This window comes from Colias philodice, chromosome 18 (assembly GCF_061535455.1).
Source record: "Colias philodice isolate Cphi_HAF_F1 chromosome 18, ilColPhil1 Martin Lab GWU primary, whole genome shotgun sequence".
Taxonomy (NCBI): Eukaryota; Metazoa; Arthropoda; class Insecta; order Lepidoptera; family Pieridae; genus Colias; species Colias philodice.
In genome coordinates, this window is record NC_143103.1 from 5,300,070 (window position 1) to 5,313,326 (window position 13,257).

General features: G+C 32.0%; 1 protein-coding gene across 1 annotated transcript; it reads right to left on the reverse strand.

The window, feature by feature from the left end:
• Positions 1-6,245: 6,245 nt before the first annotated feature.
• Positions 6,246-11,293, reverse strand: LOC149480432 (uncharacterized). The gene is made up of 4 exons (XM_089706899.1): positions 10,594-11,293; positions 9,734-9,928; positions 7,118-7,375; positions 6,246-6,850 (listed from the first exon to the last, which is right to left on the reverse strand). The coding sequence occupies exons 1-4, from the start codon at positions 11,251-11,253 to the stop codon at positions 6,671-6,673; spliced, it is 1,293 nt and encodes a 430-aa protein (XP_089563025.1). The 5' UTR covers positions 11,254-11,293; the 3' UTR covers positions 6,246-6,670.
• Between the last annotated feature and the right edge of the window lie 1,964 nt (positions 11,294-13,257).

Below are 13,257 nucleotides of genomic sequence, written 5' to 3' on the forward strand. Positions count from 1 at the left end.
CAGAGTTACTTTCGCATTTATAATATTAGTATGGATTTGCTATCGTCTTATTAACATCAATAAAAATTTGCGATGGAAAACTTACGTCATGGAATAACAATAAAAGATGATACATTTTGTAACTAATCTTTATTCAGCAATAACTACATTATCTAAGATACAATACAAACTACTATTTTTAACTACAAACTTAAATACTAACTAGCTGTTGCCCGCGACTTCGTCCGCGATTCGGTCGTTTTTCGTCATTCGTCGTTTAAAAAAAATACGTGACACTTTATTTTTGAATGTTCTTAATTGTCTCTTATAAAATTTAACTACATTAAAATTGAATACTCTGATAAGAAAATCTTAAAATCATCGAAAATCATAGACATCGAATATCTGAGGAAAACATGAATGAATGTGATTTAAATTCTACATTTCTTAGTAATTAAAATAATAATCTAAATTAAATGTAGATTAACAGTTTGAGCGCGCCATTATAGAATATGTACCTAAGTAATAAATTACGTTAGTTTAGATAGTAACTTTACTAAAAACACGATGACTTTCTTTCGCGCTCGGTACCACAAACTAAACATGTTTGTGGTACGTGGCCCGCGTCACTTTACCCCCCACGAGTTCCCCTCCGTTGCTACGCGAAAATACATTCGTCGCCCTACTGTAGGAAAAATTGTAATACTGTGGCCTGGGCGTTATAACACGCTCAGGGAATTCCTGAGTGCTGATAGACTTCCGTCTATCGGCATTTATACCAATTTTATATTAATATCACCATCTTGAGGAAAAGCTTCTAATGTCGATTTAAAACGCATATATACGGATTAACCTGATGAATTAACATGTTCTAAAATTGTGAAATGAGTTCAGTTTTAAATTCGAGAAATATTGATTTCTTGTATTCGATTATTCGTCGTAGTCGAATACAAAATATATTTAAAGAAACTTAGGTTGGCCTTCAGGCAAAAGGGATCCTATCAAATGATAAACTTGACCTTGTATCTTAAAAGTAAGAATGAAAGGAGCATCTGATAATTGTTGAGCACCAAAGGATCATTTAAAACGCAATACTATAAGAGCTAATATTGTCTAAGAACTGTTTAGATTGCACATGTTCCTCTAAAACTTAAAAATAGTGATTTCAAAGGTTCCGGCGTATCTTCAAACGAAAGCCGACTCCTTACTCCACTTTAAAGCATTACAAAAAGAACATACTACGTTAATATCGCCTATACAGAAGATGATCTGTAATCAATTGTGAGGTTATAAGCAAACCCACTTTTATATTATTTTGTCGGACCACACCACCGAATTTGTAGATTGATCTTCTATGTTTACCTCTAAGTCATTAAGACTATGTCGAAATCTGTCTGCAGTAAGACGGGCCTCTCGCTATTCGTCCGTTTAAAGAGACCAATAGTTTCAATTCTTAATCTTTCATTAAACAAACTTATTAATCGTTCTTGTCTCAAATAATGGTAATATTCGCGTCCCTACTCTAGTCATTGCTTATGCTCATGTTCATCTTCGAGAGATCGAATAATATTATGGTGCACCCTATTATTTGTCAAACGGTCTTCATATTGAGTAAAATACAAAACCGTAATTTATTTTTCCTTACATTTTTATCATATCCTTTTCTAATGGGTTTCATCCTACTGCGATTTTTTTTTGTTTCAAAAATTATCTACCCTGGTGTATAGGTAAATTTTCCACATAAAATGTCCTTTAAATTATGTCGTATTATATTTTTAACCCCCGACGCAAAAAGACTGGTGTTATGTGTTTGACCGCTATGTATTTCTGTGTGTGTGTGTGTGTCTGTCTATGGCACCGTAGCTGGCTAACAGGTAAACCGAATTAGATGCGGTTTTTTTTGTTAGGCAGAATATTTTCCGACGCTGGTTCTTAGATAAAGTGTATCAAAATTGGTTCATCCACTTATTATACCTACATAGGGGTAAACGTGGGAATGAAAAAAATGAAAGTTATAATTTATTTTTAAAGATCGTCGGGAAGTTTATGAAATTATTTATTCCTTTTTCTATACACTTTTCTTCGTCTCAACGGTTTAGTTACGTGCTCTCTCTCTCTTCAGCCTTTAGTTACGTGCGTGAGACAGGAAAGATCTAATTTGGATTTGTTTCTGGATTTGATAAAAACTGAGTATCGATTAAGCTGATAAGTGGCTACTGGCTACACCATAGATTATTAAAAACATCCGTTTAAGAAAGGAAGGAAATAGAATTTGCTCCTCTCCCCCCCCCCCCCTGGTTCCTAAAAAATAATATGACATAATTTAAAAGAAATTTTACGTAGAATTAGTTAGGCATTTCTTTTTTGATTTTCGATATTATATACTAATCATAATTTTTAATTACAATAATATGTAGTAACTATTTGGTATAGGTTAGGCATTTCATTTCTTGATTTTCTTTAATAATTTGGTACGTAAGTTTTTTAGCTCAGTTTAGTAAGAAATTTTAATAACAATTCTTTTAATTATTTATGGTAGTACAACAGTACAGTATGGTAGTACGTATTTACTCAATAATTGTATGTTAAGTAGTAATTCAGCATGGGCGTAGCCACGGTGGGGCTGGGTGGGGCGCTTACCCTGGCTTTGATATGGTAGGTACTAATTGTGAAGGGGGGTGGGCGTGGGCGTGGGATTAGGACTGAACGTGGCATATGGCGTGGGAGTGCGAGTGGGCGCGGGAGTGGGAGCATGAAAATAAAAATGATTTTTTATTGTTGCCCCACCCTGAGCCCATGGTCATAGGTCCCATAGTCACTATTCCACGCGAACGAAGTCGCGGGGACAGCTAGTAGACAAATATAATCAGAAAGCTTTGAACTCCTAAGCTCAACCATAAAAGATAGACATTTATGATGTCGGGAGATATTTTTTATATAATATGGAGAACATTTCTTTCATACTTGATTTCTGTGTAGCTTTAACCATTAAGATACACGCATTAAGAACGCACACGCGACGAAAGCTTAAAAATGGAGTTGCTGCTCTGCTCACGAATATGAAAAATAATTGTACCAAGTTTCGTTTAAATCCGTCGAGTAGTTTTTGTTTCTATAACGGTTATACAGACAGACAGACGGACAAACATTTTTGACGTCGATGTCGATCTCTAATCACCTCGTGATAGTTATTAGGAAATATATTTCATGTGCAGAATTGACCTCTACAGATTTAATATAAGTAGGTATACATATATTTAGATTCCAATTTCCATGTAACGTTAAATTCGACTATACAGTAACTAACAGACAATGCAGGTTACTCTCGTTTCCGTAAGTTGAGGCGGCTACATATTCGGTCCTAATAACATGACTTTTTGTGAACGAAACGACATCGCGGTTTAATTCGATGGCAACACCATCAGAAAAAAGGAAATATTTTTAACTTTGAAAAAATATTATGATTTACACTATTAATACTATTTTAACATTAACACAAAATATAAGACTGTGAGTGTGTAAAAATAAATCCAGCTAGTTTCACATCACACTTATGTTTATAATTAGGTATACGACATGAAAATATATTAATTACCAAGCAATAATCATACAGATAAATACTGAACAAAAGTATTAACAGTCAAAGTATATTTTTACTAACAACATGTAAATGATGAAGGAATAATAATTATCAACGAACTAACCTTTTTGTATTAGAGTCCCGCCTCGTGATCGAATTATTAAAACACGAAGATTTATAAAAATGTAACCAATGAACACAATCAATATTAGATTAACAGCTGTAATGGTGTCTAGTTTGACTTAAAATAATATACATCTACCCTCACTTTTAAAAATGTAGTATATTCACACGAATTATATAAGCGCACCTTATAGGGAAGGGAAGATTTATTATGGGTTAAAGAGTTAAATAAATAAATAACATAATTATATTTAAATTAATAATTATATTTAAATTATTAATTTTTAACATTGTGTTCAGTAGTGATAACATGTAAATTGATTTGATTTTTACGAAATCTCATAGATGGCGCTGAATCAAATTTGTCTTTATAGTACTAAGATTCTTTAAACAGTTTCTCTGCCCAAATTACGTAAATGACGTAGTTTTTATAGTGTAAAGCTAGATAATAGCATGGCTTACTCAAAAACAACATTTAAACATGAGTCTTTAGATTGTACGCTGTCGTAGTACACGGAATACGTAAGAAAAGTAAAGGTTCACAGCTCCTCCCCCGGAGGTGATAGCATGATAATATGTTTAAAAAAACCTCACACGACCTGTTAGTAATATTCATGCAAAATTTGAAGTCAATCTATGCAGTACTTTTCGAGATTAGCTCGGACAAACATACAGACAAACAGACAAACAGACAAACAGACAAACAGACAAAAATTCTAAAAACTATATTTTTGGCTTCTATATCGATTATAGATCATGGATTATGTATTCTTTTAAAAAAATATTCAATGTACAGTTTTGACTTTCCTACGATTTTATTATATGTATAGATAATTTAAGTACATCTAGCAGTGCATATTAAAAACTCGGTGAAAGTACACACATTTACGGTAATATTATATTTATGATAATTCTAAGTCTAAATTATCTTATACGTGAGAAGTATAGATTTTAAACATTGATTATTTTTATAGACAAAGCTACTTATATTCTCATAATATGCATATTTGTTAATTTGATTAAACTAAAGCATCTGCAAAAAAGCCATTTAAATTTGTAATCATTTAATGTAAACATGAATCATATTGTATTCAAAAGGCAAAAACATGAGAGATTTCATAAAATGAATAATAGCTACGCGTCTAGAAATTGATTTAGTTATTTCAAAGATTAAAATGTCATTTAATTTGTTACAACTTATAAACTATACATCCAATGCAATATTTTTTACAAAACTTTGAATAAATTTATTATATATTATATTAAATAAATACTTTATCTAAATTATATTAAATTATAGCGCCATCTTATATACAATCTTTGGAACGCGTTGCGAAGAACACACTGACTAGATTCCACTCGATACGTTCTCTTATAAATAAATCTATTTTAAATAATTCAATAAATATAAATCTACGCAAACGTTTAACGTTCCCTTATAATAAATTATAAAACATAATAGGAGGTAGCTTAAAATATGAGAAAGATCATCGCAATTGGCAGAATTATTTTTTTAGATTTTTTACTAGTTTTTTTTCTTTTTATTACATTCATCACCCATTTCATATACAGTAGCAGTTAGAAATAATAGTATTGATCGTAAATATGTAAATGAAAATATAAAATATGCTCTTTATGTAAATGTTGTAAAAATAATGGTTTTCTATGTACTGACTAGAAATGAGATCACTATATGAATATACATTTTTTTGAATAGTTCAATCCGTTGACTAGAGAATTAGAGATGTGACTAAATAATAAAAAATGACTAGATTAATAATTTGGTTTATAATAGGTACTATAATTAATGACTAGATATAACTTTTTGTTGAGATCTAATGATAATATAAACCTAAAAGTGACTAGATTACTGACTAGGTGTATATGAATATATTTTTTTGGTAAACGACTAGCATCGGTGATCGGTGACATCGGTGACTTCGATAATAAAATGACTAGACTATGTTAAAAATAAAAATATAATTTTTTGACGAGTTACGACTAGATTTTCTCAATATGACTAAATATAAAGTAATATAAAATAATTCATTTGTTTACTTTCTACATATATTTTGCTGTGTTTTCCACTTTCGCCCTATTTACGATTCCGTTAGATACTCGGGGTAATGAAAGAATTATGAGAAGTGGTAAGTCAATGCACGGAGGTGGCCGGTGCATCTAAAAATATGATTCTATCGATTGCGATGACCCTTCGGTCGATACAAATGTTAAATGCTAAATTACACTTTGAATCAATTGTAACTGAAACTATAAACTCATTGTACATACGCGTTATAAAATCATAATACTTTTTTAGACCCATTTTACAGTAATGATGATGTATGTTCAACGATTTTAGCCAAAGTTGCCGTAAAATAAAAATATTTTTATGAGTAATCGCTAAAAACAATAAAAAAATACAATATACTATTTAGAAACCTGTTTCTAGTATTTATAGCATCTTTTTTGCTTAAATATGCCATTATTTTTTTTAATTCAAAAATTTTATGATATATAGGTATGAATAAGTTTATTTATAGTGTATATGAAGATATATGGTATTTTTATTTTTTTGTGGCTAAGGTTGTAACAAGAAGATTTATTATTAAAATAAGCTACCTCTATACTACGAAATTCTAATAGATACTCAAGCACACATATATTGATATATATTGATCGAGACTGATAAAATTAATTAAACAATTATTTACAAGTAATGAGAAATGTTATACATGTTCTCAATATTAAATTTGGAATGTTGCTGTAGGAGATCATTAATATGTACAAATCATTAAGCTATATACACACTTAATTGTAACCAATTTACAGACCTTAAATAAGCAAAAAAACGTAACACACCTAAATGAAAATACTCTTAACGATTTAGGAGAAGTAAAAGCTCGAATCGTGGCTGTAAGGAGCTGAATATGGGTACAGAGTGTTAGATAGAGGGTAAGGGAAGCGCGGCACTGGCCGCAGAACATGACGTCAGCCATCCCCCCTCGCCTCCCCGCCCCCTTCATCCTCTGAGCCCGTTACGTCCAGGCTTCGAGAATCTTCTGAAGAACAATTCGATGGACATCTAGTTCGCACCTCATCCCAGTTCAACTCCTGTTGCGGAGCCGGAATCTTTGCCCAGAAGGTGTTATAATTGCTGTCTCGCACTTCCTAGAGAACAAAAGAAACTACAGATGTAGATAGGTTGCAATATAATTAAAGATAATTGCAAAACGCTTTATTGTTATGAATGTTCTAATGTACACCTGCAATGTTTTGATTACATTATTCAATAAAAAAGGGCTTAACCGCAAATACGCAACGTAACTATAACTTTATTTAATCACATAGGTAATCAAGGTGATTTAAAACTATAAATATGGAAATAAACATTTAGGCTTTTCATATATTATTACTATTACATAAATTTTAACTTACAGGCTGGTGAGACTGGTAATCCACGTGAACTTGGCGAAAAGCGGATGGCTCCTTTTCAACTTCAGTCACATTTTCCGGTTGGTCATGAGCCAGCAAATGTTTGCGCAAATACGCCTGACGTCTGAAGAGCTTTCCACAGCGCTCACAGGAAAATCTCCCAGATTCAGGATTGGAAGGTTCTCGACGCTTCGTCGCGCCTGGCACTCGGGGCTTATGCCATCGCCGGTGGGAAGCCAAGTTAGCAGGGCAATTGAACACCTGAAACAATATTATGTTACTTGTTTAACCGAATTGTTCATTTAATGTGTTACAAAATTGTGAAATGTAAGTGTTTTATGAAGAGATCAGTAATTAATAAAATTTATTTTAAAAAATGTTCGAATTTTATTTGTTTTTCTAACTACATAAATACACAATATAAATTTAGAAAAAGCTAAGGCATCGAAAAGTTCAATTAAATAAAATTAATTATATTCTCTTAAAAAATTCATAAACAATAAACCAAAATCTTATAACCATAAATTTATATAATCGTATTTCAAGGAGGCGATAACCGTTTATGATTTACTAGATTTCCGCCCGCGGCTTCGCCCGCGTTTTCAAAGGAAAACCCACATAGTTCCCGTTCCCGTGGGATTTCCGGGATAAAACCTATCCTATGTGTTAATCCAAGTTACCCTCTATATGTGTGCTAAATTTCATTGTAATCGGTTCAGTAGTTTTTACGTGAAAGAGTAACAAACATCTATACATCCATACATCCATACATCCATACATCCATACAAACTTTCGCCTTTATAATAGTATTAAGATAAGATTATTCTAGGCATTAATCCGAATCAATATATTCATATAAGTACTAAATATAGTCAATATATCAAAAAATAACTAATAAAATATTCATACTGCGCATTAATTTTTTTCCATAAATTCACCTAGACCTATTTGTTGCATAATTGTGTGCTTGTTGCATCAACGAACAGTTGCACCATCGAATGAGATGAATGCTAATTATCGTCGTCACGCACCTACCGTTATTAAGGTACCTACATAAACATTTGCTGACATAGATGACGATTCCCATGGAAATGTACCAAGTGTTGAACAACCCTCCCTATATTTTGTTCCCACACTTTCGATTTATCGATAAAAGGTTAACAAATTATGGTGATAAAGATGTATCGTTAATTTGCGAGGGAGATCAATTCTTTTTTATTGATTGAAAGGTTTAGGTAAGTAGGTGAAAAATATTTGCCTTGCAGACTTTCCTAGTACCTATACCTATATCGGAAATAAGTTTCGAAATTTCAGGCACTAACTATAATAACTTTAATTATCTATTCTGTATTTTTTTCATGTGTAGGTATTATAATAGTAGTAGTACAGAGGTAGAGTTTCTAACTTTGTATGTTTGTATGAGGTTATCTTCGGAAGAACTGAGCCAATCATGAAAATTATTTCACTAACAGAAAGCTGCTCTATTTAGGAGTGGTAAAGGCTCTTTTTTTCAACTTGGCATATGCAACAAAGAAATAATAATAATAATAAATCATTTATTTGCACCATTATATCTTACAAAAATAGAAATTGATTAGTTAATAAAAAATTACTACTTAATTACTAATGGTCTAAGATCCGAACATAAGTCGAAATGCAACGGCGTGATAATAGAATGAGACCAATTTTATAATAAAAGTGTATTAAAAAATGTACTAAAAATGGGTTGACTGGGAAAATCCTGGACAGGATATTTTTTATTAATTATTAAAAAATCTTTTAGTTTCATTTTTTATTAATTGCAGTTTCGAGATAATAAAACAATTTTGTAATAAAACAGCGCTGACATAATTTTTTTTTCATCATCCTATCAAGTGAAAGTAACTGGTACCGACATACCTGTTTATACCTGCCAACCTAGCCGTTTGTCCCGGTAAATATTAGAAAACGACTATGACTGCACATTCTGTAGGTTTCATACTTTAAGTCTATTATATTTTTTTTTATTATGTTGATACCGCAATTAATTAAAAAAAATGTTTTTTTTTTTAAATTCATTAAAAATGTCCTGTCCAGGATTTTCCCAGTCAACCCATTTTTAATACACTAAATTTATTATAAAATTGGTCTCATTCTATTATCACGCCGTTGCATTTCGACTTTATATTCGGATCTTAGACCATAATTTTATTGAAACTTACAAAAAAATCACAATACATGGAATAATATTGTAATTAGCAAATTAAAATAATAACTTTGTTTTAATAATTAAGATGTTTTTATGTATCCTTGAAAGATTGAAATTAATGAAGCTAATACAATAATCTCGCCTTGTGTCAGAACTACCTGTTTTTATTACGCACTTATTAGAATGTTTATCATTTAATTGGTATGAGTAATATTCTAATTATAGAAGAAAATTACAAACAAACACAAGTTACATTGTTTGTTAGTTTATTTACGTACTACACGGTTCACTACTATTACTATAGCCTATCTTATAAGCACTCCTAGACAAATGGCACAAATACTCATAGAATAGAACCTTCATTAATCAGATTGACAAAAGCTTATACATAGAATTTTGAATAAAAAAAAGTTTCATTAAGGATTATTTACCTTATCACATTCAGGACATCGGTATTCAATATGCACAATTCTCGAGCACCTGTGCTGGGCCAGCGCAAACGCATCATTGTAGAGCCGGCGGCACAGCCTGCATATGTACCGACCCAGTCGGTTCTCAATCGTCGCTATCAATGCCTTTGCCTCCTCAGTCACTTCCACGACGTTGAAAGCCGGGTCGATATCACCCTACAAATTAATAACCTTTATTTTCATCCTTATCACAAACATTATAACACTTTTAAAACGTTATTAAGAACACTTTACTGAGCATTACATAATTGACGGAACTGCGATAAGAATGCCGTCAATAAATCTAAAGGCGGCGATTTATTTCATTCAAAATGTCTCTAAAGCCACCCCAGTAGTGAGGGGCGTCGTGCGCAGAGGTGTTATTAGCACAAAACACAGCACAATACGCGATTTCATAGCGTTTAATTGTGGAAGCGATAAGGAAAGTCACCCTTCGAGCCCCAGTAATGTTATGGTGAGAGCCGTTAATTAGCAGTTTCACTGTGCTATTTATCTTGACACATTTTCGCGGAAAATTGAAATTGCGTATGTTTAAAAGTTGAGATTTTATTAAATTGATAATGTAATTTGAGAATTCGTCTTTGTGTATTGAAATTAAAATAACAAGTGATACAAGCTTGCATATCGAGTCAAGTGGGTTTTGATGTTTATTCAAATTTGGACCTGTTAATGTATAAATTAATTCATTTAATATTTTAGTAATTTTTTAAATGTAATTAAGTATTATGCAGCCAGCATATCAATAAAAGTTTCATACTTTAAATCTTGCTTTCGATACTAAGGAAAATAAAAAACAAAATAAAAAAATTATAGTACCTTACCTTTCTTACAACCAAAGTTTCATCTTCATCGAGCTCTCTTATAATGGTTCCAGACACCGGCGACGTTTTATCCTCATCAAACATGAGTCTTCTGACAGCTTTACTTCTTTTTAAAGGTTGTTGCGGTTTTGGTGATTTACGAGGACGATCTTCCACATCTTTTATTTCCACAATTTCAGGCGAACTTCGGTCACTTTTCGAAGCGTCACCATCATTCGGTAGACATGTTCGCAACTCGTCAAAAAACTGTTTGGTAAATTTTAATTTTTTAGCTTCAGGACTATCACTATCGTTTGAGTTTTCCTCGTCATTTTTACGTTTTTGGTTCTTGTCTTCTATCTCGTCTTTGGAATCGTCATCTTCGAAGTGGCGAAATATTTTATGTGGTTTATCTTGCTTTGGTTCTTCTGATTTCCTTTTTTGTGCAGGCGGTGGAGTGCATGGCGGTGTGATAGGAGTAGTTTGTTTGAGGGAGAGATCTAGTGGCAGGGAAGGTTCGTGGTAGTATGCGAGATATTGTTGAAGAAGTGTAGGGTTATGTTGAGGAACAAGATCGTGGAGATAATTGCTGGAAATGCGGACTGGTGGTGCTGCATACTGCTGGTAAAACCTCGAAGAGGCTAATCGGTGGAAATGTGGTAGCGCCGCTTCCATGTTCATATTTTATTCAATCAATTGATAAATCGCATCATTATTGCGTTTGTGAACGAATCTTTCTTTCAATCATTTTATTCAATCTGCAACAATAAGAAATAATTTGGAAAATCCAAAAGTGCACGCCTCATAATTTTTTTTTAATAAATATTTATTAATTATTATTTTTGTTTATTTAATAACAATTAAACCACATCGAATCAGACCCTGAAAAATTAAAGGGTTCTATTCCTGAGCATACTCAAGCGTAAGAGAAAAAAAAAACTCGATTAGTAAAGTATTTCGGTCGCTATCGTGTTAACAAGAAAAAGGATCCGCACATACAGACACACGGACGTCCGAGACAGAACTTTTTTAAACTGTTTTTTAACTAGTTTAAATAACAAAAATGACATCAAAAATATCATGAACGTTAAAAATAGTGTTTTTTCTTAATATGTGTGTGTATGTATTATCTTACAAGTGCAATGTATGATACATAAAGACATTTTAAGTTTGAAAAATCAGATGTTTTGCGCGAAGTGACAGTAGTACCCACCTCAACGCTTCGCTTATGAGGCGTGCAATATATGTTGAAGGAACATAATGGTATTGAGAGAATCGGAGTGAAGTAGATTGTTTTGCCTCGTTTACTGGAGTGGACCATTTCGCTGATTGTAACAAGTCTTCAGCCGATTTTATATATTTTATCTAATATTATAGAAAGTTGTTCTTAAATCATTTATTGTGAATCGAGTTGTATTATTAAACTATAAAGTTTTTAAAAAGAAGATTTCAAATCTCCTATTAATTTAGTCATTGGTGTATCTCGTATCGTTTTCACTCAATGATTAATGTATATTATAATCTTCTGCCGTACTAAAAAATAAAACAAATAAACAAAATAATGTACACAATTTTGTCTCACCACTAAGTAAGCGCAGTTAATTGATTGACAAAATAAGTCCATTTGGTTAGGGATAGTTTATCGTAGTTATATAATTGTTGTCGCTGAGATCGCTCTCACGATCACCCCAATACCACCCTCGCTAGAACCACCCTTTTTAAGCTTTTTTATTTTGGTTTAGAGCAAACAGAATGAATAAGTTATGTTTTAATGGTCGTATTATAGCTATTTCGTTATACGTAAATGTATCCCGGGGGACGGTGTTGGGAATTTCGAATGACAAAGTAAACATGCTCAAAGTACATTATTTTGTAAATATGTATATGTATAGTTATTAACAAGACATTGTTAGTACAGAATGCACGTGTCTGTGAAATTTTTACATCTGTTCTCCGATTAAACAATCTATCTTTGACCAAGAGTAGTTTATCGCTTAATCTTTAGATGCCCTGTATTTCCTTTTACACTTTTAATTAAAAGTATTTATAGCCAACTAGCCTTTTGCCTTTTGAAATACATCGTTTCATTCTACATATTTACCTCCCTTTTTATAACTTACTAGCGGTCCGCCCCGGCTTCGCCCGTGGTACATGTTTACGTTTTCTCTACATAAGAACTCTTCTCGAGTTATGCGCTTACCAACACATTTTGCGATTCATTTTTATATATAAGATTGTGTATATGTAAATAATAATAATTTTACGATCCCACGATTTTAAGCTATTATTAGTTATTTAAATTTTAAATTATTTAAATCCCATGAATTATGCCTTTTCTGTTTATAGTTTATACTGTTATGATAGGAACTTATGGTTTTTATGGCGATTATATTAAATATAGTTTACGTCAACATCATTAAGCCTATTTATAAAAAAAACGCTCCGTGTTCCTGTAATTTGTATTCTTATTTTTTTTTGTCATAAAGCGACGGCATGAAAATTAATCATGTTTTTCTTTAAAGTTTAAGACATAAAGACGCGCATGGGCCTTGGCGGAGGCCCATTGGGTTAAGCAAAGGAAAATAAGTAGCAGAAAATATTAAAAAAATGTATGATTTTTGGCGATAAACGAAAAAAATATAGTTGATAAAGTTAACTTATAATATTTTGTGGTATTTCTTAAAA

Bases quoted from the DNA above. Each gene is read 5' to 3' on its own strand.
- LOC149480432 (XM_089706899.1), bottom strand. From the start codon at position 11,253: ATGAACATGGAAGCGGCGCTACCACATTTCCACCGATTAGCCTCTTCG. The intron at 7,376-9,733 runs GTAAATAATCCT...ATATTGTTTCAG, and splicing joins GATGTCCTGAATGTGATAAG to GTGTTCAATTGCCCTGCTAA. The intron at 6,851-7,117 runs GTAAGTTAAAAT...TTTGTTCTCTAG, and splicing joins ATTACCAGTCTCACCAGCCT to GAAGTGCGAGACAGCAATTA.